The sequence below is a fragment of the Panthera pardus genome, unplaced genomic scaffold (assembly GCF_024362965.1).
Source record: "Panthera pardus isolate Hobbes unplaced genomic scaffold, ASM2436296v1 HiC_scaffold_21, whole genome shotgun sequence".
Taxonomy (NCBI): domain Eukaryota; kingdom Metazoa; phylum Chordata; class Mammalia; order Carnivora; family Felidae; genus Panthera; species Panthera pardus.
Window position 1 is genome coordinate 36,539,383 of NW_026526777.1, and position 24,247 is coordinate 36,563,629.

Consider the following 24,247-nt stretch of genomic DNA (forward strand, 5'->3'; position numbering starts at 1 on the left):
TTGAAAGGGCTGAATAGGTTTTGGATGAGTGAAGGAAGCTGAGATCTGTGTTCTAATCTATACAACTTGTATCTCCCACATTGCAGGTCCTGGAGATCTTAAAATTGCTATCTGTCATATGAATATTTACTTATGTGGCCGAGGAACATGGCCTTGGCTTGGGTTGAGAGGAGGGATCATTTCAGTTTTTTTTTTTTTTTTTTTTTAATTTGCATTAAATATGATTGTAGGCAGAACTTAGCATCTCAGGTCAGTGTAGTATCAACTGAAGCAAATCAGCTAATCCTGCAGGGACATCTCCCTTTAGAGCTCTTTTCAGAAGACTTATGTATCTTCCTTGAATCATGTAATGACTTCAGGTAAGTGATCCAGTGAACTTTTGTTGCTCTCTTCTTTCCTACTCTGTCCATTGACCTGTAAACAGATGCTTCAGTACACAAAGGAAGCTTGCATCCTACTTTAATGTCAGTAAGCATCCGCTAGATGTCAGGTGAGGTGAGGTTCCAGGCATGCTGGAATGTTCCAGAAACGGGGCAGGGGTGGAGCTGGAACCTAGGGACAGTCAGGGCCTGGGCAGTCGGACCCCACTCTAAGGGGGATTTCTGTTTCTCTTGCTCATTGTCTGTAGGGACAGAAGTAACTCAGGCTTTACTCCGGCAGGCTTTACTCCACTAACCTGTGAGGCCAGTCTGTTGGGTGGGACACAGTGACCACCTTCTAGGTGTTAGGAGTAGTGGTTATGTGTGGTGGACAGCAGCATCATGGTTCCGGCCACCGAGCCTTTTTACTCACAATCAGACCCAAAGGTGAGAGAAGGACACTGGTTAAGTGGTTAGAGGTGTAGGGGGAACAAATGTGGTAGAGAAACCAAGGCAGTGCCATTCATATGGACTCAGCCCATTTGGGGGTGTCAGGGGAAGTTGTATGTGAAAGGGTCCACCACTGCCCGGGACTTACTGGTGGGAGGTGCCTGGTGAGAGGCCCAGGCACAAGGGCAGGCTCACCAGCAAGTGCATGGAGCTGCTCTTCTCTCTTCCCTCCCAGGGCAGACCCAGCTATGGACAGGGCTGCTCTTTGGTAAAAAGCTCCAGGGACAGGGGCACCTGGGTGGCTCCATCCATTAAGCGTCCGACTTTGGCTCAGGTCGTGACCTCGCAACTTGTGAATTCGATCCCCGTGTTGGGTTCTGTGCTGACAGCTCAGAGCCTGGAGCCTGCTTAGGATTCTGGGTATCCCTCTCTCTCTCTGCCTCTCCCCTGCTCACACTCCGTCTCTCTCTGTCTCTCAAAAATAAACAAGCATTAAAAAATTAAAAAAAAAAAAAAATGCTCTGGGGACTGCGGCTGGGAGGAGCATGGAAGGACAGAGTTGACGCTTCCCCACCCCTGTTCTTACCTTTGGCCAGCATGGTTTTGTACTTGTAAAACATAATTTCATTTATTTTTGAGCAAGTAAACATCTAAGACAACTAGTGTGATAAAAGGACTCACCTATTGGCAAAGTGACAAAATCTACCCTGTGGCTTTTTTTTTTTTTTCTAGAGAAAAAGCGTAGACTTGCTGAGACACTTTTGCTATCATAGAGCAGTGGTTCTGCATCAGAATTGCCTGGAGGGCTTGTCAAATCTAATTGCTGAGCCCCATCCCCAGAGTGTCTGAATCAGTATGCCTGAGGTAGGGCCTGAGAATTTGCATGTCCAGCAAGTTCCCAGGTAATGCTGCTGCAGTGGCCCCACTCCAGGGGCTATACTTTGAGAACCGCTGTTACAGAGTGATTGATTTATTCACCGTGCTCTGAATGCAATTTACATGTTTTTGGTCAAGTCTGCCATTGCTGCGCATTTCTTTTACTGATATACTTGTCTGTGTCTTCTTTGAACAGGTATTTTGACGTTGGACTGCATGATTTCTTAATCAGGTAAGCCCATCATTTTAATTCTAGATATCATTGCATAGCATGTCTATTATGGAAGACTGAGATGAAAATACAATCCTTTTTAAATATCTTGTTAAATAATGGCAATTGTATACTTGTCAAAAAAAAAAAAAAACCCACACACTGCTAACATTACGGTGTTTTGGGCCTCCAAGAATTGCACGCAAAATTATCCTTTTTTTAAACAGTCAGAGGAACTTCTATGTAAAGCAGTTTATAGCTAAAGTGGTAGTTTCCCAAAAGCATGGGCAAACTTGTTCCAAGTGCTGGGCTGCTGGGAAGACAAATAGAGAAGTGAAGAGAGTCAGCTTGCCTTCATACCTTAACCCACTTCACCAATTTTCCCTCCATTGAATTTAAGCTTTTAAAGTTGAATCTACTGGTTGTTTTATAGTCATGCAGATACAACCTCGTTCATAATTGGAAGAGATTACAGATGGCAGTTTATATCCTAAGTTTATTGGTGATTTTTACCAGAGTGGCTTATGGGGCATATTAATTCCAAATAGCTATTAAATCAAACAGAGGTTAAATGGAAATATACCAGAATATTAACAGGGCTGGTAAAAATTTGCATATTTTTCTGCTGTCAACTTTGCTGTATTTTCTAGATTTTTTTTGTATTGGGCATGTATTATTCTAATAACGGTGAAAAATGGTCATAAAAAACGCTTGTCAGAAAGGCACGTGAGAAGCAATAATGGTTTCCGAAGGACTGTAAGCTAGTGATTACAAGGGAACTAGAAATTATGTAGAGTGATTTGCTTTCTGCAAATAGGAGACTGTAAATGCTAATTCTAAGAGTCTGCTAATACACAGTTATAAATCCCATGTGATTTTTTGGGTAGGCGTTACAGTGGTTCAGCTCGCCACCATGCAGGGCCGTCTTTGTGTGGGTAAGATGCTGTCTGAAGGGAAACGTGCATCATTGGCATCGCCTTTATCCTAAGCCCACAACATTTCCTTCGTGCTGCATCACATACAGTGGTGTTCCAAGAAAGGCCACCCACACCTCGTCATTTCTCCAGGGCCTCATCCAAAGGTGTGCATTGAAATCTTTTTGGCCCACCCTAGGCCCAAGGAATATAGATTTCCCTAGCATTTTCCAGGATATCACACATAGATGGTAGTGTGTTAACTACTACCCTTGATGCGTTAAAGGGTAAATGCATTACAGCAGGAGGGATGAAAGACCAGAGTTCACCGAAAAGGCAGGCATGAGGATTCCATGTGTACGCTGATAAAAGCCGTCTGGGTACACTTCCAGGAGTGGGTTGGATTTTTGAGTTAGTGTCTTTGGTACTTTGTCCTGCTACCATGCCACTGTTCACCTGATCCTTGTGGCGGATGCAAGTTTGTACTTTATTTTCTCTACTAACTTTCTTGAGGGCAGGGAACGTGTCTTAGTCGCCTTTCTGTGATTAGACTGTAGAGTCAACCTTCAACAGACATTTGTGCTTCGAGTGAATGAACAAAATGAGGCAGAAAGGACAAGGAGGGCAAGGATTAAGAAGAAACTGTTCAGCCATTTATTCAACAAAGAATTATTAATCCTGTCATGGGCCACGTACTTGGATATGTCTGGGAATACCACTATGAGAAAAACAGGCATTTGAGTTAAAGCTTTCCCTGAGCTTATCACTTGCCAGGCTTATGGTGTGAGGGGCCTTGAGGTGGGGGGAGGGGTGGTCTGCCTCTGGGACCCCTCCTGCCTTTCCTTCTTCTGGGATCCAACCGCATTTCCTATGTTGGGTGGGGAGGAGGGTAAGGGGGAAGTTCAGTGTTTCTAATGTAACTGGTGCTGGGATCCCTTTGTCCTGGCGGTTGGCCCTTTTGGGTGGTACTGGTGAGATGCTCTAACTAGTCACCTTAGTGTTCTGTGAACCAAGCAGAAGTAGGGGGTAAGGCTTCTTTCTGCCCTGACATCTCTCTGCAGTTGTCCTTTCCTTTGCTCTGGTAAGGGCAGAGCAAATCAACATGTTTGTTGTGTATCCACTTGGGTCAAGAAGGGGTCAGTCTCCCCTTCTTGCAGGAGTGCCCAGTCTCTGTGATGAAGTCTCCTCATTCCACCCCCTTCCCCCATGGCCATGATACACTCTGCACCAGGTAGCCAAGAATTTGAAGACTCTGAGTTCCTTCCTTTATGCTCCTCCCAGTTTGGGAGCTGGAGGGTGGAGATGTTGGGGGGAGGTAGTTGCTGGGAGCCACCAGTTCTCCATCTCTTAGGAATCCCAGGATGGGGTGGGGGTATCACCCCTTTATTTGTAGCTCCCTTTAGAAATGCATCCTTTCTGCTCCTGGCTTGGGAGGTTAAGACTGAAGGGGACTGAGCACTGTTTCTCATGGGCGCCTCAGTGAGAACTGTTTCACTGGCATGATGGCCTTGAAGTCAGGTTGAAGCGGGTTGGGGCACTGTGTGAGGGGCGGGTGATGGAGTGGCAGCAGCAACTGTCTCAAGGAGTTAAGCAGTGGGGGTGCCTGGGTGGCTCAGTCATTTGAGTATCTCACTCGACTTCTGCTTGGGTCATGATCCCAGGGTCATGGGATCCAGCCCCATGTTGGGCTCTGTGCTGAGCGTGGAGTCTGTTTGAGATTCTGTCTCTCTTTTCCTCTCTCCCCCTCTCAGTCTCCCTCTGCCCCTCCTCTGCTCACGCTCCCTGTGTGTGTGTGTGTGTGTGTGTGTGTGTTTGTGTGTGTGTCTCAAAAGAAAAAAAAAAAAGGAGTTAAGCTGTGAAGGAGAAGGAAGAAAGGCCAGGCAGCTGGTGGAGAGGGTGGTTTGAGTGGAGATTTTTTTCTTTTTAATTGGAGGGGCTCTTGTATTTAGTCACCAGAAGGTGTTAAGTGTCCTTTAGACTTAGAGAAAGTGGTTTCAGTTGGGTGGAGAGAAGCAGCAAGTGATTGCCCTGGGAGCTGGGAAGCAAAGGCAGGGAGTGGTGTCTTTGCGGCCCACAGAGCAATGGCATTTTCCTGTTACTCAGTCACTGCAGAGAACTGGAGGGTTGGAAGAGTGAGGCAGTGCTGCTTGAATCCTTCTCACCCTGTATTGGCTAAGAGAAGAAAATATATTCCCTTTGTAAAAGAGGAGGTGTTGGAGAAATTGGCATCGATTTTTTTTTTAATTAACTACATTTATTGGCTACAACAAGCTCTTAACATGTACTCTGGGTCATCGGGCTGTATTGAACACTTTGTGTTTGGCATAAGAGAAACTGCAGCCTCCCTGAAATTAATCAGCTGCATCTTTTATGTTGATGGAAGCAATGTCGACTTCTCTGGAATGACATAAATTTCCACAAAGCCAGGAGCCCTATCTGTAATCCCAGCCCAGGCAACTGCAAGGAGGGGCATGCTTCCCTTTAAGCTGTTGGGGTATTTCACTGAGCTGTGGGGCAGGAAGGAGCTGTCACGTTTAATGAAATGTGAGCATTTTTGGTATTGGTGTTTTATGACGACTGTGGGAAAAATCGAGTGACCTCAGTCCTTCCAAATCTCACAGAAATCAAAGGAAAGACTTTCAGGAAACAGTAATCACAACTCACTTAAGAATAGCGCCAGAAGAAGGTTCTTGGTTGGGATTCTTAATGTAACTCTACAAAAGAAAAAGGAAAAAAAAAAAAAGCCCAATCTGGGAAGAGAGATTATGGAAGAAAATAGCTCTGTTTCATTTTAAAGACCAGGGTAGCGTGTTTAAGTTTAGCTTAGTTTAGTTTTGGCAAGAAAGTAAAAATGATTAGTGATGTTGGGTTGGATTCTTGCTGACTGAGGCATTTTTCTCTCTTTTTTTAAGTTTATTGATTTGAGAGAGAGGTGGAAGTTGTGAGCAGGGGAGGGCAGAGAGTGGGGCGGGGCGGGGGGGGGGAGGGGAGAGGGAGAATCCTAAGCAGACTCCACATTAGCACAGAGCTCGATGCCTGGCTCAGGCTCCATCTCAGGAAATGTGAGATCACCACCTGAGCCCAAATCAAGAGTCAGACACTTAACTGAGCCACCCAGGCGTCCCCAGGCATTTTTCCATTTTACCCAGAGTTGTAGGCAGCTGCACCCTTCTCACAAACGCACGCTGTAACTGCTTTGTACCTGCCCTCCTGCCCTTCTCTAGGTTCCTCACATTAGGGAATAGTTTTAAGTGATACAGGATGTCATCCTGACTTTTAAAAGAAGACCTGAAGCCATCCATCTTCTGTGATGTCTGGAAGATTAAATCTGTCTGTCTTCCTTTTACAATTTTTGCATTGCCATTATTCTTATACATTTAAAAATTAGAAAAAATACTAGCTGTACTTTCATCTTCTTTTCTATATTATTTATACTCAGCTAGATAATTCATTTCAAATAAGGATTTTTTTTTTGTAAATAGCAAAATGAGTTTTCTTTACCACTATTTTCCATTTTTATTCTAAAGATCATGTGTGAGTACATCAGAGTCGCTACTTTTGTCCTAAGGATAGTGTCTTGATGTCCTGTCAGGACTAGCAGAAACGCAGAGTGTGGGCTCCTGCCACTGATACTTCTTCGGCAAATAGAAAACGTCACTGAGCCTCTGGTGTGGCCCTAAAGCTATTTGAGATCTCCAGAGTAGAAGAGAAATTCCTTTCTGTAAGTAAACAGATTCTGCTTTTAGAATGGTGTTCAATATAGTGTAGACTTAATCCTACAGAGATGCTAATGTTTGTATGAAACAGTGTGTGCCCCTTTGAAGTGTTCTGCTCTGGTGAGAGAGAAGGTAGAATGGGAGAACTGTTCACTTCTTGTGGTGCCTTTTGTTCCTCTGGAGGGGGATCCCGAGATTCCAGCACAGTCTGGAGTCTTTGAATTGCCAGAGGGCAGCGAATTGCAGTAATGTGTGAATTAATGGCTCACTGAATTCTGAAAGGCACAAAGCTGCTTTTGGCTTTCCCTGGGTGACACCCTATACCCGACCCATTCATAAAACTAGCTCTAGCGCAGAAAAGAAGGGTTGTTTGGGCTAAAAAATGTTGGTGTTTTGAGCTTCGTGAATCACAGGGTAGTTTTTTAACCTCCTTTATTTTGAGTAGCACAAAGTCTACCACCACATTTGCTGTAGTTAATTGTAGCATTCATGGTGTTGACAAAGAAGTCTGCTCACCATCATTTGAAATATGTCTTGGATTCTGTGATGTGTGAAATGTTCAAAAGAGTCTGCCTTTAAGAAGGCAAGCAGTCAAATGAAGAATTAATTTGGGTTAAAGACTCCTCCCTAGAAGAAGGAAGAGAGCTGGGGATAAGCCTCCCTCTTTCCTTAAGATAGTTGATCCCCGTTTAGGCTCTCAGCTGCTCTGGAAACAGAGGTTAAGGAGAGGAAGGTAGGCATTTGGCCCTGGAAGTAAGAACCAGATGGTAATAGGAAGATAATTAGCATCTGTATTCAGTCTAGGAGTTTAGAAACACTAAAATGAATACGTGAAACAACTAAAGATATATATATATATATATATGTGTGTGTGTGTGTGTATATATATATACACACACACACATATGTATATGTGTATACATATATGTGTATATATGTGTATATATACACACAAGATGCGTATATATGCATATATACACAGGCATTTTGTCTCTGAGTTATTGTATGTGTGTGTAGATATTTTTGTACATAAATATAAAAGAAAGATAAAACTGTCATGTATATATTCTATTTTTTTAATTTATTTAAAAAATTTTTTTCTTTTTAACGTTTATTTATTTTTGGGACAGAGAGAGACAGATCGTGAACGGGGGAGGGGCAGAGAGAGAGGGAGACACAGAGTCGGAAACAGGCTCCAGGCTCTGAGCCATCAGCCCAGAGCCTGACGCTGGGCTCGAACTCACGGACCGCAAGATCGTGACCTGAGCTGAAGTCGGACGCTCAACCGCCTGAGCCACCCAGGTGCCCCTGTTACGTATATATTCTAAATACACACATAAGATAATTCAGAGGCAAAATACCTGATTTGTTACATAGGATTTTAGATGTTTTAAAATTAATTTTTTTTATTTTTTAGGGGTGCCTGGGTGGCTCAGTCAGTTAAGCCTCTGACTCTTGCTTTTGGCTCAAGTCATGATCTCGTGGTTCATGGGTTTGAGCCCCATATCAGGCTCCATAGCTGGCAGCATGGAGCCTGCTTTGGATTCTCTCCCTCCCTCTCTGACCCTCCCCGACTCATGCTTTCTCTCTCTCAAAATAAATAAACTTAAAAAAAAATTTATTTTTTAATTTATTTTGTGTATTTTTATTTTTATTTTATTTTTTTTTACCTTTATTTATTTTTTTGAGACCGAGAGAGACAGAGCATGAACGGGGGAAGGTCAGAGAGACAGGAAGACACAGAATCTGAAACAGGCTCCAGGCTCTGAGCTGTCGGCACAGAGACCGACGCGGGGCTCAAACTCACAGACTCTGAGATCACGACCTGAGCCGAAGTCGGATGCTCAACCGACTGAGCCACCCAGGTGCCCCTATTTTTATTTTTTTGAAAGAGAGAGGGAGAGAGAGTGTGTGCAGAGGGGCAAAGGAAGTGAGAGAGAATCTTAAGCACGCTCCATGCTCCATGCAGATCCTGGTGCTGGGCTTGATCACACGTCCCTGGGATCATGACCTGAGCCAAAATCGAGAATTGATCTGACTGAGCCACCCAGGTGCCCCTAGGATTTTGGAGTTTTAATTTTATAAATATAACGTGGAAGTCAACTTTCGTTTGTCCAAGGAAATAAATTTTAATAGTGGCATGAAAAGCAAATGTGCTGATTAAGAGCTGCTCCCACCTGAGGTGAGCCTACACTCTGCGTCTTTGCAGTCCTAATTAGGCCCTGCTGATTTTCTCTTTGTGGCAACTGGAAGGGAGAAGTGGCACCTGGGGGAGCCACCAAGTGTCTTTTGTCCCTGCCTGCTGCAAGCTCATCTTCTTTGAAGCGACTGCAGTAGCACAGCCTTCTTTTTAAACCTTTCTTTCATTCCGCTTGTGGTTTATGAAAACCAGCAGCTAACGATCTATGTGGTGTTCCGGTAACAAAGTGTTTTAAATAAAAAGTGAAGAAAGCCACAGTCCAAAGCAGGCCCGACAGAGGCAGTTAATGAAAATGCAGGCAGGGTGCTGAAGAGAAGCTATCCTGCATCCATGGGGCTTCCCCCCCTTTACCAGGCTGTCCCTACCCCCTTCCACGAGACTGTCCCCTCTTCCATGGCGCTGCCCTGCTTCCGCCATCGTTCCTTTGCTCAGTTTCCCAATCCTGTTGAGTCTGTCTCCTTCACATCTTCCCCATCACCCTTTCCTTCCTGTTTCTGGAGAAAGGAGATGCACTTTTGTCTGAAACTCAGGCTTCTTACTCCTACAGGTGTGGTGAGGTGGGATAATACATGCTAATCACTTAGCTCTGTGCCTGGAAACACTGAGGACTCAGTAAGGGACAGTTCTGTCCTCCTCCCACCCCCTTACCTCTGGAATCAGAGTAGCAGGTTTGAGTTCTGGCCTTTCTCCTTCCACCAGTGTGACGTTAGGTAGCTCGTTAACCCTTTATGAGCCACCGGTTGCTCCTCTGTAAATTGCCTACTTACCTGATGCTGTCACTCCCTTCTCAGAACCAGTCGGTACTTCTCTTCCCTTCAGTCAAAACCAGACTATACCCTCATGTCCTGGGCCACCACAGTTGGTCTTCATGCTGCCTTTCCACCGTTATTTCCCTTTGCGCAGTGGCCAAATGGAACCAAATGCGGCTTTCTGTCCCTCCCAAATTTCCTGGCTTCTTTCCTTTGCTCATGTGTTTCCTATGCCTGATTCGCCCATCCCTCCTCCACATCCAAATCCTGCCCCATCTCAAGTCCATCTCAATGCTGCCTCCTCCAAGCAGCCTTCCTCTTTCTCCCTTGATAGCACTACCTCCCAAGCTTCCAAGACCATGGGATTCTGCCAGAATATTTTAGATGGGGCAAGGTGGCAGGAAATCAGTATCATTACCACTCGCTCCAGGTGACCCGTATGCTCAGGGAAGTTTGGAGCCTATAGCTTGTGCATCTCAAACATTCCTCCTCAACAGTGAGCTTTTTGAGAGCATGGTCTGGTTCATGAATACATTTCCAATAATACCCCATAGTGTCTAATGTACAGAGGGCCCTTTGAGAGGTCCAAACTTCTTGTTGTGAAATCAATAAGTCCCGGAGAATGTAATGCATAGTGTGGTGATTACAGCTGATAATACTGAATTGCAAATCTGAAAGTTGCTAAGAAAGTAGATCTTAAAAGTTCTCATTACACACACAAATTCGTAACCACACGAGATGATGGTTGTTAACTAGACTTACCCTGGTGATCACTTTGCAACATACACATATTGGGCCTTTTATGCTGTGTACCTGAAATTTAATAGGATGTTTGTTAAAAGATACACTGAGGCGTGTGTAAAGTTTGAAGAGTTTATTTGAGTAAAAAGGAACCAAAACAGGGCAGTAAGCAATCTAGCCAGAGAGAAAGGAGCCCTGAGGAGCTGTATATAATGAAAGACTTGCATAGCCAGGAGAGAGTGGGAACAAAGCAAAAACTAGGCGAAAAACTGGATTGGTTTTTGCAGGGTCACTTTGCTTACTTTGCTAAAGGGAATGACTGCGGTCTGTGGGTCACATTACCTAACCTGTGCTGATGTAGTGATTCCTGATTGACTGGTTTAAGATTCCACTTCTGGGAGAGTGGAAACTGCAGTTAAGTCTCCGTTTGATTAAGTCTCGATGTGGGGCTTAGCATTAGCAACTCCATTTTGGGTCTGTTGTCTTGTTTTTAACATGTTATATGTCAATTATATCTCATTTTTTAAAAATGTAATGCTTTTTTCATTAAAACAAAAAGGAAAGCAACAGATTATGTTCATTTCCTTCATGACAGAGCTGAAACCCAGTGTTCCCAGTCTGAGTAACCCAAGGACACAGAGTGTAGGGTAGGGGGGCTGCCTGAGCGTCTGGCACCACTAATTTTTTTTTTTTTTAATGTTTGAAAGAATAAATTTTAACTCTTAAAAATGTAACGGACTTATTGGTAACCATCTCCTTATCTTTTCACGTAATCCATTTCTGTAACCAGTAAGTGGTCCTAGTAGTCTTCCAGGAGCTGGGGGAAAGGCAGTGATAGGTGGACAACGTCCTGCTGTCAGTTGGCTTGCATTGCAGTGGGTGGAGACAGAATACACAAGCAAACAAGTCAGTGGGCACAGTGACTCCCATGAGGCGATGGGAGGGCACGGGCTGAGAGCCATTTGTGACCGCACAGGAAAGATAGGAAAGGCTTCTCTGAGGCACCTGGGGACTGAGCAGAGATGTGAGTGAGGAGGAGGAGGCAGCCAGAGCAGGGTCTGGGCTAGGCTGTTCCAGGCAGGGAGCAGGGCAGGCGCCGAGGCCCTGAGATGAAGAGGAGGCCCGTGAGGAATAGAAGGGAAGGAAGCTGTGGGGCTTGCGGGGTCGTGGAGCAAGGAATCCACAGAAGTCTGGAGGCAGAGGCCACTGCCAGACTGTGGAGAGGATTGGGTTCCCTTTTAAAGCCCACTGGAAGGTTGTAAGTAGGGGAATAACATGATTTGATTTATATTTTTCAAAACTCACTGCGACAGGCTGAGCTGGCAAGTTAGTGAAATTGGGATTCTTGAAGCTCAGCCATTGCCATGCTGCTCCACCCCAAGCTGGAGCTCGGTGACCCAGGCCTGTCCTTGCTCCCCAGGGAAGGTTCTCTGACAACCAGCTGCTGTGAGAGCTGCTCTGCTGAGGAACAATAGCCCCAAACTACCCTTCTATTTCCCTCTGCTTATGTTTGCTTGGTATATTGTAAAAGGTATGGTTGTGCACATGGGCATTAACTTGGAGGCAATGAAGCCATGGTGGAACGTGGCAGTAGGCCCTCTCTAGAAGCATGGGCAGCTGGAGAGAGTGGGGTTGGCTCCAGGAGGTTCGCTCAGAATGGAGGTTTGCAGCCTTCCCCTGGTGAGAAGTAACCATCTTGTCTTGGGAGCTCCCTACAAGCCCAGCCTCTCGTTTTTCCCTGGAACTTTATCTGCAGGGTCTCCGAAGGCCTGTTCTCAGCCCTCAGCGCTCCTCTCCCAGTGCCTCTCTTCTTGGATGTCAGCCACTGTTAGGACAGGAGGCCTCCTGCATCCACAACGCTGGCTCCCCCCTGGGGCTGCCTGGAGCAGAGTCCCATCTGGTTTGCTCCTGAAAGGCCTCACGTAAGGCATTGGTGTTTTCTCTCCTTTCTTGTCAAAAACCACGTCCCCTCCCCCGGCTTCACCCATCACGGTCACAGTCCAAGACAGCTTTTCTTATTATTCTCCAGACTGAAACACTCGGAGAGGCTTGTGGTCCTTTCCTTTCTTTGTAGAATCTGGGGGTTGGAATGGCCTTGATGATTATGCTCCACATTACGGTAATTTTCAGCTCTTAGAAGATTTCTCAGATCTACTTTGCTTCTGTCTTACTGCCACCACTTTTGAGGAAGAAGTTTTTAGAATTCTTCATCTTCACGGCTGTGCTATATTAGGTTTGTTAATTAGAAAACCCAGAGTAAAAAAAAAAGAAAACTAAAAGAAACCCTTCATGTTCTTGAGAGTTGAAATGCAGAATTCACTTCCTACCATACATAGCTTCTTTCAATACAGATGTTCCAGGGAATAAATGTATCTTTTAAAAAAATCAAGAAGAGCCACTGGTGAATTAATTGAGAAAATTTGCAATGTAGAGACATTATTTTAAGTGTAAAAAGCTCTGAGTCAGGGATGCTGCTGAGCAAGACAGGCTGTGAGATCCATGCGGTCTGAGCTAGTGCAGATGGGTTATTTACTTGACAGGACATTTGTTAAGTAATGATGGTGGTGCTGCCTCTTTTTCGAATTCTTTTTCTAGTTCCTGGGATCATTCTGCCCTATGGGGCTTCCATGCCAGATGGAAGCCAGAAATTTGCTTTCCTGCAGTGTGGGAAGGGTCTCAGATTCCCCCTTCCCTCTATTTTAGACTCCGATGAGAACAGGTACGTGCAGGTAGGACCTGGAATGCATGCTGGTGAGCCTGGCGGCAGTGCCATCCAGCTTTGAGAGGCAGAGGTCCGGGTGTGGGGCCTCTCACCCAGCACTGGTGATTGGGAGCCTCTCCCCTGAGCCAAGTGGCAGGCACGGTAGGGTCCCCGTCACTACTCCAGCAGTGGTAGTGTGATTTGTCCTGACCGCATAGCCTCCAAGCCTGGCTTTGAGACCCTCTCTCAGAGACGGTGCAAATTGCTGATCCTTCTTTAATAAATCCCTTTCATATTAAAACTAATCAGAGTGGGTTCTGTAATTTGCAATGAAAATATCTGATGGGGTTACTTACCCAACGAAATTTGGTATGTCTAGTGGAGCGGAGAGAGTGTGTGATCTTTACTCGGCTTTGCCCATGAGCTGCTTCAGTTCCACACGCCAGAGTCAGAACTGCAGCTATTTTTACATCAGAACAGAAGCAGTCCGCGAAGTGGCAAGGACACTGGATCAGATGCAGAGGACCACGACAGTAGTCTGCCTTTCTGCTCTCTTGCTGTAATGACTTCATGCAAGTGTCTTCTCCTGTTTGGACCTCAGCTTCCTTATTTGTGAAATGAGAGAATTATACCCGATAAACTCCAAGGTCCCTTCCAATCTCAGCAGTCTTTGATAAGCAGCTTTGGTGTGTTTAATACTTGAGGGCCACTTGTGTTGTCCAGATTTACAATATAGTAGCTACTAGCTATATTATTGATTATAAATAAAATATAAATGATTAAAAGTCAACACAACTGTAAGTTCAGTTCCTTAGTGGCACTAGCTACATTTTAAGTGCTTAATAGCCATGTGTAGCTACTGGCTACCTTATTGGACAGTGCAGAGCAGAGATAGAACATTTCTGTCATCACAGAACATTCTCTGGCCTAACACTGGTCTACATGATAATGCCATTTGTCTACTTCCCTTGTAGAGATGCTGGGTGTTCTGTTGTATTTCTGCCCACCCAGTTGAATGATAAGCATCTTCCTTATTAGCCATTCAGCTTGCCTCAAATGGGACTCCTTATTTACCTCCCCTCATGTCCCAACCCTACTCTTCTCCCCCCCCCCACCCCCCCCATCAACCAGAGTAGAAGCCCTGGGGATATTCTGGAAATGTCCTACTTCCTCACGCCCCATATCCATTTTGGTTCCTAAATTCTGTTAGTTCTTCCTATAGATATTAACTGCACATGCTCATACACCATAACTGAAACCCACTTCATCTTTCACTTGCCTTCTATTGTGAACCTCACCTTTATTTTCTTCTTTCCAGTCAGTCCCCTCAGGCCCAAGGGCATTGAATCAAAATAGCTTAGAAACAAAAATCAGTTTTAATTAGCCCCCTCCTCCCTCAGGCATCTGTTCAAGGGCTTTTTCTAAGACCTCACGGCCCCGTGAGCATTCTCTTTAAATTTCTTTTTGTTCCCTGAGCAAGACTTGCTAGTTCATTTTCTTCTTTCTTTGCACGCCGGTCCCCTCTTTCTGCAGAGGCCTTCTTGGCAGCTGGTTTGGAGGACACCTCTTTTGCTAAGCCCTGCTGACTTCCCTGGAAGAGCTAGATGCCCCCATGGGCGCGCTCTGTCTTGCTGACCACAGTCAGTGGCTTGGGGTCCGGGCTCAGGCGGCCTGGGTTTGAGAGCTGGTTGCATCACTGTTGACTGCATGAGCAACTAGGCAGCTCCGTGCTTGACTTTTCACGTCAGTAAGTGGGTATTAATAGTGATACCTACTTAACGGGTTTTTGTTTTTTTGAGGATTAAATGGCATAATATACATCAAGTGCTTAAATGGTGTTCGGCGGAGTGAACACTTGGTAATTGTTAGTTGTCGTCGTCTCCATCATCATTGTCATCATACTTGCCACCCCTGAAGGCCAGAACTGGGAGCTTGGTTTCTTCTGCATTTTCCTTTGAGCACCTGGCAACGGATGGTTGTGCCCATGGGTTGGAGACGGCTGTAGGCCAAACCCAAGCCAGCTCTGGCACTTACTAGTTATATGGCTTTACCAGCAAGTTTTTTAATATTACTGCTTCAGTTTCCCCTTTGTGAAATGTTGCCTTAGGAAGACAGTCAGATACTTCAAAATTTTGGGTTAAACCAAGCAAATAAGTAAGTGCCAACTGGATGAGATCAATCATTCTAAATGTATGGATCCATTCACTTATTTATCAGTCTTGGTACCCACTCTCCCCTACTCAGTACTTGAAACACAGTAGTTAGCAAAAGGAACATAGTTCCTACACTCATGGAGCTTAGGGTTTAGGAGCAGAGAAGTGTTTGTCAAAGACCATATGCATGTCTGGAAAGGTACAGCAGCCAGTAGTGCCAAAAAGGAGAGACACATGGTCCTACAGGTGTGTGTCACAAAGCACCTGATGTAGGTGGGATCAGGCTGGGGGAGAGCCCGCCATGGGGAAGGTTCCCCTAGGAGGCAATGCTTGGGGTCAAGGGTGGGGGGAAAAACATACCCAAAGCTGGGGTGGAGGGATTTGAATCCCTACCCTGTTGTGTAGTAGGTCTGAGCCTTGATTTTATCATTTGTGAAGTGGAGACAATAATGATGCTATCTTACATTTGTTAATGCGTGTAAAATGCATGTACAACACTCAGCTCCCCAAGTGAGGACTGTTGTTGCCGACTTCTCATCCGTTTGTCTACAATACCATCTGCTTCAAGGACGAGGAGAAAGAACTCACGGGAAGTACCTCTCATGGGGTCTAACAGGTGCTCAGAACATCTTTGTTGATGGGAACTATCCACAGGGACCACAACCAACACTCTTTCCTTTCCTCGTCCTAAGGCAGCGTGGAAACTGCTTAGTGGCCGAGGTGGGGCGATCTTTATTGAGAGGACAGATTCAGAAGCACATTCTGGCCTGGCAGGCTGTGAATCCTGGGTGCTTTGGAGTCATGTGAGATCCCACGGGAAGGTCAGGTCTTTGAAACAGGTCCTGAAGAGAAAGGAAGAACAGCTTGCTGCCAGCCTGGTTTGCGACCAGGCCATTTAAAATAAAAACACTTCAGAATCTGAAAGCCCACAGCATCTGTTTCTAATTGAAAGGTTATTTGCAGACAATATGTTTTTCATAGAGTGGCATGTGTAAGTGTTTATTAATACACTGAGTCTATTGCAGTGAAATCCATTTTGTCAATGGAAATAGATAATTATTTTTGAACCTTTTAATCACTTTTAAGCAAAATAATGAACTAGAAAGCGTTTAGCGGAGAATGTGCATCTGATTACCCAAGCAAATTATTCAGCTGGGATGAGATGCAAATATATATCGTCTCCTTCTGCTCTACTGGAGGGTGGTTCCTCATTTTCTCTCTTGGTTTTGTGACATCTTTACTCTCGTCTGGTACTTCAGACACCCATGATTCTAGGCCTAGATTTTTCATTTATTTCACAGCCTTGAGAAAGTCACTAGAAGTTTCTGGGCATCACTCACTCATCTGCAAAACACCTTAAGATTTAAAAAGTCCCTTCTCTCTCTGATCCTATATATCAGCAGAATTCTGTGACTTGATGAAAGTGGACAGATTCCTGTACACACTTGAGCAATTCAAGAATTCTGGTCTTCTCGAGGCCCCACACAGAATTTAAAATACTAGATTTTCTGTTTCATTCAGCACCATGCACAGAACTCATACTATACACAGAATATATTAAAGCCAATGAGGGGACAGAAAAGCAAGTAACTGCTTAATTTTTCTGTGATCTAGTTGGAGACAGAAAACAAACACATGTGACATAATGAGAAAGATCAAGCCAGTCAGAAATGCCAGAACTAAAGTGTTCTCTAATTGTATAATCTGGAAGAAAGGAAGGAAGGGTCCTACCAGAGAGTCTGGAGAATGGGACACAGTCTTAAGGCAATTTTTATAATTAAATAATGGGACTTGGATTTACACTATATTTGGTGAGCCAAATCTGGGCTATTTATCATCTTTCCATCCTGGTTTTTTTTTTGGGGGGGGGGAGGAGGAGAATATAGGTGGGTGGGTCTTTCTCCCTCACTCGATTTATGAGTGCCTTGGACACTTCTCTTTTTCCTTTGTGTTTGAAGATCTCATGACATCTAGGGTAGCACTTTAAGATAAATATCTTGAATTGGTGTAACACCCCTGATTCTCCCTTCCTGACCCTACCAGCGTTTGTTGGCACTGAACTTGAGCATGACCAGGAGAGGTGGTTAGTGAGATGGAGGTGAATGGCACAGAGGAGCCTGGCTCTCCGGTCAGTAGCTCTTTTGTTTGCTTCGGAAGACAGCATCTGTTGCAATGGTCAACCCCAGGGAAGCAAGTATGGTCAAAGCAGCTGCATCACTGGAGGCGGCTCTCTGGCTTACTTCTGCAGATAGTCTTTGCGATGCTGACATGTGTCTGCACTTGCCTTTGAGGTCTGGGATTGGTAGATAACCTACAGCTTTCACCTGCGGAGAGCCTCACAGTCTTGTTGCTGATGCATCTTGCTGGGCAGGCAGGTGGGCAGCAGCTCTCTCGCCGTGTTTCAAGTGTGCCCATAGGGATGTTTTTGAGAGCGGCACAATCCTGTCACGCATCACTGCTATCAGTTGGGGATCTTTGAAGGGGTTGTGTAGTCCTGCCAATGAAGCTACGGATAAAATGAGATTTTAGGGATTTTCTCTGGTAGTGATATTCCCCACTTCTCTCTAATGAGGATGTTAAGAGGTAATTAGGTAACTAAGGTAATTTAGTTTCACTAAAATTTGTTAACCTGAGAAATCAGCCCTGACTTTAATAGCTAAAAACAGGCCTGGCGTAACTGAGTCTGTATTGGCACCTGGACGCTTGCTGTGGTGTCACAATGAAGAATGCTCGTGGGTTCCTAACATCACTGTAGGAGATGGGGTTGGGAAAATCATCGCTGCCAGTCAACCTCACAGAGCTGGTGAGAGAACTGGAAGCATCAGGCTGTGCTATAAAGTGCAAGAACATCTTCCCACACCTGCTGGCTACCCCAGCACTGGGCTAAATAGGCCTTGATATGCCAAATGCTCCCCTAGCTTCTCTTCTTGGTCCCGTCGGGTGGGAATCTGTGGGCCCAGAGTGGCATCTGACTCCTTCCTGGCTCTCTGATGGCTCATGCAGGGACCACTGGTTTTTCTTTTCAGACTTCATACTGTGTCACTGCACTGGTGCCCGGTTAGATTTGTGCACTCCTGTCATATTTAACTTGGCTACCTGAGGGCATGGAGTGATGACTATTCACATTACACAGAGTAGAGATGTATACGTTTTTCCCCATAGGGTATTGTTGTACTTTACTTACTAATTTATTAACTTGCATGCTCTTTTTATAAAGCAGTCCTCCACCCCATAAATCTCCCACTTCCTGTGCACATAAACAATGATAGAATTTCTGGAGAAAGGATTTAGATTTACAGATCACATCAGTACCAACATATGCACAGAATTGTACCACTTGTGTCTAACTTTCTGGCCATCGACAAAGACTATCTAGATTGGGTTTTGCTTTCCATGGATGTGCTAATAGTAGGATGCACTGTTGGAAGTTGCCCTTTGGTAGAGCTTTGGCTTTGTGTCCACATTTTCTTCACTAGTCTTCCTAACCAGCTGCCTGCTTTTTGTAAGATTGACTAGTTGTGTTGGTGTGCCAGGGAGGGGCACAGAGGCCTCTCTGGGACAGAACCAATGGAGAGATGGAATCGTAGCCCTTGGGGGGAGCTGCTGCTGTGCATAGAGCTCTGAGTTCTAGGACTCGGCCTCAGATACCAGCACCTCTGCTCCCTGGCCATGTGAATGTGCCTCTCTCAGTCTCCGTTACCCAGCTGCCAAGGGAAGACAGTGACTAAATCACAGGGTTTTGTGAGGATTGGGTTAAACGATCTGTGTGGGAGAACTGAGTGCCATTGTAAAGTAGTGTAAGGCTGGTTACTGGCCTGTTGCTCCAACCCACTTTGCTGAAATTCTGTGGGGGCAGGGGACCAGGAAACAGGGTGATGCCTTCTTGCCAATTTCTTTTCTTTCTTTTAATTTTTAAAAATGTCTATTTATTTTTGAGAGAGAGAGAGAAAGACAGAGCATGAGCAAGGGAGGGGCAGAGAGAGAGAGAGAGAGAGAGGAAGAAACAGAATCTGAAACAGACTCTAGGCTCTGTGCTGTCAGCACAGAGCCCCACGTGGAGCTTGGACTCCCCAACCGAGAGATTATGACCTGAGCCAAAGTCAGACGCTTAGCTGACTGAGCCACCCAGGTGCCCCTTGCTGGTTTCTTAGGTAGAAAAAGATGTGTCCTGTTTTCAAGGATGTAGAAGAAACATAATAGATATGTAAGAAATAATCTGTCTTTTGTAGTTGATGATTCTCTGGACATTGGCTGGAATCCCTGTGGTTGGAGGAGGGAGAACGGTAGGAGAGGGAAAGCCAGTTGGGTTGGCATACAGATAGCTCTGTCTCCGTTTCAGACATCAAACACAGACCGGCCTTTTGTAACAGACACTGCTTTGAGGGATGCACTTGGGGTGTGTGTGTGTGTGTGTGTGTGTGTGGTGGTGGTGGGGTCTCCTTATGCTGTATCTGCACAAAAAATACAGCAAGGATTTTGGTCAAAAATGTTTTCAGAGTGGGGGAGAATCCCTGTGGATAGCATACGGATGGGTGAGTTTCTAAGAGCCAAAAAACAAAGTAAACAACATTCCAGACCAAACCAAAGTAACAGAACACGTGCAAATGTGCTAAAAACATTGCAGTCAATAGCAGGACCCTTTTAGGTCTGAGTTACAGAGCCTGGAGGAGCAGCCTGGGTGTGCCGGGGTGTAATCCTAGCGATTCCTCAGCCAGTAGCCTGTTCCCTAACTCACAGAGAGCTGCCCCCGACAGGCTTGGAGCACCTGCATGTCAGGTCCAGCCACTGCTTGTCCCCGATGCCACTGCTTGTCCCTGATGCCACTGCTTGTCCCTGGCCATCAGAGTGCGGATTACTACTTGATTTGGCCGGCCTAAAATGGTGAAACATGTTCTGTAAGAAGTGGTTTTTTTCTTTTTAATTAGGGAAAATACTTACTGTGCTGAACATCGTATAATGTATAGAATTGTTGAATCGGGGGTGTTTGGGTGGCTTGGTCGGTTAAGCGTCCGACTTTGGCTCAGGTCATGATCTCATGGTCCGTGAGTTCGAGCCCCGCGTCGGGCTCTGTGCTGACAGCTCAGAGCCTGGAGCCTGTTTCAGATTCTGTGTCTCCCTCTCTCTCTGCTCCTCCCCTGTTCATGCTCTGTCTCTCTCTGTCTCAAAAATAAATAAACGTTAAAAAAAAATTTAAAAAAAAAAAGAATTGTTGAATCGCTAGGTTATACACCTGAAACTAATATAGTATTGTATTGTCAAGTGTACTTCAATTAGAAAAATACTTTTTTTAACACCTGACATAGTCAAACCATAGCATGGGTGTTGGTAATACAAAGATGCATAAATGTTGATTAACATAGTAAAGATACACTATGTATGGAATTACCTTAATATGACATGGCATGTGATAAGTGGAAGTTAAAAATGGGAAGGAAAATTAATTTGTTTTAGGAGCCTATATAGGAGAGATTGTTTCAACCTGGGATAGTCCTGGAAAGTTTCACGAAAAAAGTATGGTTTGAAAAATAATTAGCTGATGCCTAAATGTAATTCCTTTTTCCCCTACTAAATTAATATATATTTCTTACCAAGAACAAAAACTTTGAGAGCTTTAGTGAGCTCATCACTGAAGCCAGTGCTATGAAGTATATAAGCAGCACCCCATCAGGCTGGGCTCAGCACCACATTACTGCCAGCGGACTGGGAACTTGTCAGTGCCTGCCTGTTAGTGGCCATATCTCGCCTGCACTGTCATCTGTGTCATAGAGGGCAAAAGCTGTCCTTTCTCATTTAAAGATTCGTGTATTCTAATCAACAGAAAGCCAATGTAATTGCGGCACTCAGGCAACGGGTATGGTGCTGATACAGGTGATGGGAGGAGCAAAGACACCTATCAGATCCTTCCCCCACGGGCTACTGTTTGAGATGGGCCTTTGCTGTAAAGCAGGATTTCTCAGCCATGGTACTATGGGCATTTTCGACCAAATGCTGCTTTGTCATGGAAGCCTTCCTCGTGTGCCGTAGATGTTTAGCAGCGTCTGGTTTGTGCTCACCAAATGCCAGTAGTAGCCTCAGTTGTGACAACCAAAAATGTCTCCAGGCAGTGAAAACTGAGATGGGCGAGGGAAGGGGTAAGAATCATTCTTGGGGCACCTGAGTGGCTCAGTTGGTTAAGTGTCCAACTCTTTTTTTTTTTTTTTTTTTTTTTTTTTTTAATTTTTTTTTTCAACGTTTTTTATTTATTTTTGGGACAGAGAGAGACAGAGCATGAACGGGGGAGGGGCAGAGAGAGAGGGAGACACAGAATCGGAAACAGGCTCCAGGCTCTGAGCCATCAGCCCAGAGCCCGACGCGGGGCTCGAACTCACAGACCGCGAGATCGTGACCTGGCTGAAGTCGGACGCTTAACCGACTGCGCCACCCAGGCGCCCCACCAACTCTTGATTTCAGTTCAGGTCATGATCTCACGGTCATGAGATCAAGGCACGTGGTGAGCCCTGCACTGGCAGTATGGGGCCTTGCTTGGGATTCTTTCCCTCCCTCTCTCTCCACCCCTCCCCCCACTCTCTCAATAAATAAATAAACATTAAAAAAAAAAAAAAGACTTGCTCTTGGGTGAGCAGGACAGCTCTAAAATAAAATACCATGTCTGGTTTTGAACTGGTTTTGAACTTGAAGCCCTGGTTTTGGCCACAGGTGAACTGTACCTAAAAGAGGATATGAAAGAGGTGGCCACAGGGCTTCAAGCTTTAAATGACATCTGCCTGTGGCCTCTGATACAGCCTCACTCGTTTGCCCCCAGTAATGTCTAGAGAACCCTGAAAAAAGAGGAACACGGTAAACACTGGAAAGTAAGACTGGAATTCAGCCTGTTGGCACAGTTGATGAAAAGTTTCCTTGACATGGCACACGGAACTGGTCTGAGAAAGGAAATTGCCCTGCCGCCCCCCACCCCTCCCGTCTGCCCTGCCAGTTCAGAAACACATGGTCCGTGCCCACCAGAAAAGCGAACTGCCCTCCTCCAGTGCGTAGTTGAATTTTGCCCCAGTGCAACTATCGTGCTCTTCCTCTGTTCGTAGGCACCCTCCTGTTGCACCAACATGGAGACCCCGTGGTACCAGAGTTAAGTAGACAGCAAGTAGGGGACATGGGCTCGACTGTCAGCGGTGCATATTTGCACTGCATCCTCCACAAAGCGCTGCTAGAGGTAGAAGTGCTGACAGAATGGACCCTGTCAACGCACTGGGAACTGCCATTTCTTTGTGTCATGTTAGTTACTTGATCAGACAGGCAGGGAGATGAGTAGGGGACAGTGCTCTCCCTCCCCACTAGGAAAGATGAACCACATCATAGAACACCTGTCAGAAACTTGGAATTGAACTGGGTGCTGGTACCTCGTTTTGTTTTCATGTGTATTGGCTGGAGAATGAGGTTTGGCCGTTGCTCAAGAAGACAGAGAACAAAGTGAAAGGCAACAAGCTGTTACTTTTTACCTTTTTCAGTTGGAAGAACAATTGTGAGAAACCACAGTCCTTAGAAGTCCTCCTTCATTATTAGAGAGAGATTTTGTGGTTCTGGGTGGCTTTTTTTCCCTTTAATTAGATGCTCTCAATTTTTTTTTTTAAGTCTTATTTTTGAGAGAGACAGAACAGTGAGGGAGGGGCAAAGAGAGAGGGAAACAGAGAATCCCAAGCGAGCTCTGCACTGTCAGTGCGGAGCCTGACGTGGGCCTGAACTCACGAGCCATGAGATCATGGCCTGAGCTGAAATCAAGAGTTGGGACGCTTAACCGACTGGGCCACCCAGGCACCCTTGTTCTAAAAATTTTTTAGTGGTTTTCTTTGCCTAATTAGAAATAGCAGTTAGAGCATCTTTTATATTACCTGGCATTTTTCCTTTAAATGGTTGTATTTATTTTATATTCTTTGCTTTTCTCCATATAGATTTTAATCAGAATGGATTCATTGTTTACCATAATTTGCTGTTATAGTGTATCACAAAACTGAACTATTTCCATCACTGAAATATAATTCCCAGTGTAATATGAAAAAGAAAACTAAGAGCAATAAACTTTGTTGATAGATACCAGGTTGTTGATAGATGTTGAGTCTGAATACATTTTACTTTAGGGATTTATGTAGGAAAAAAAGTAGTATGTAGCCATTGAAAAAAATTCCATTATAAAGTAAAGGGACATCATCTCAAGTCTCAGAGGAAGAGCAGATCTGTAAGGTGATTTATTACAAGAAACAGGAGAAATATTCACATTTTTTTTTACTCTACTCAGTATGATATAAAGAAGATGTGGCATGAAAGAAATAGGAGTGCCAAGATATAAATAGAGAATAAGAAGGGAATGAAATGGAGCTAGGTGAAATAAGAAAGGGTTATTGAGGAAAAATAAGGATACAATCACATAATTAAAATTCACTTTGGAGATCAGAATTGGTACTTCAGAATGATGACTCCTCTGTGCAAGGCAGTCTTGAGCTGTTCTTCTGCACTGGAGAAAAATCAGAGATGAGATGGTGAGGGAAAATAATAAATGTGAAAAATAAACATACAATTGTTGAGGTTCCTGAAAATGAAGCCAGAGTAATGAGAACAGGAGCAATTGAAAAAAAAAAATACAGAAGAAAACTTCTCTGGACTTAAAGGACTTAGCCATATTACAGATAAAATACCAGAAAGGGAACCATATGGAGGCATGTTCTGCCATAATTTTAAAAACACTGAACAACGGAAGAAACTATACAAAGGTGCAAGCAGGAAGACAGAATGGCTGGTAAGGAGTAAAAAGATGTCAGACGTCTGCTTGGTAATACTTCATGCCAGACACAGTGAAACACTGTCTACTGTGTGCCAAGAGGGAAGGATGGTCATTCCAGAATTTTCTATCCAGGTGAGTTGTTTTACTGTGTAAAGTCTAAAAAGAACTGCTCTAAAAATGCCTTGGGGGAGTCCTGGCTATGGTCAAGCCCTCTCCTCACCGAATCACCTTCATCTGGAAGGACCCATGGAGCAGGTGGGCACCTGAGTCAGGTGCCTTGCCATCTCCAGCCAACCTGATTGGACTAGGAGTGCAAATCTCTGGGAAGTAACCTGTGACTTCACATCTGGCACATAGAGATGAGCTGGGCCAATGAGATCGTTCTTCAAGAGCTTTGAAAGAGTCAA

At 44.9% G+C, this 24,247-nt stretch overlaps 1 protein-coding gene and 1 long non-coding RNA gene across 7 annotated transcripts in view; one reads left to right on the forward strand and one right to left on the reverse strand.

Moving 5' to 3' along the window:
- The window catches only part of HHAT (hedgehog acyltransferase), a 324,958-nt gene that overhangs the window by 173,231 nt on the left and 127,480 nt on the right, over positions 1-24,247 (forward strand). For all 6 annotated transcript variants that reach the window (XM_019429308.2, XM_019429317.2, XM_019429288.2 and 3 more), the window contains one exon: positions 1,882-1,917. In XM_019429308.2, coding sequence (XP_019284853.1) covers positions 1,882-1,917 — 36 coding nt within the window. The remainder of the gene's footprint in view (positions 1-1,881; positions 1,918-24,247) is intronic.
- On the reverse strand, positions 15,783-17,773 carry LOC109254995 (uncharacterized). Its single transcript, XR_002075047.2, has 2 exons — positions 17,111-17,773; positions 15,783-15,912 (listed from the first exon to the last, which is right to left on the reverse strand). It is a non-coding gene; the product is annotated as an uncharacterized LOC109254995 (long non-coding RNA).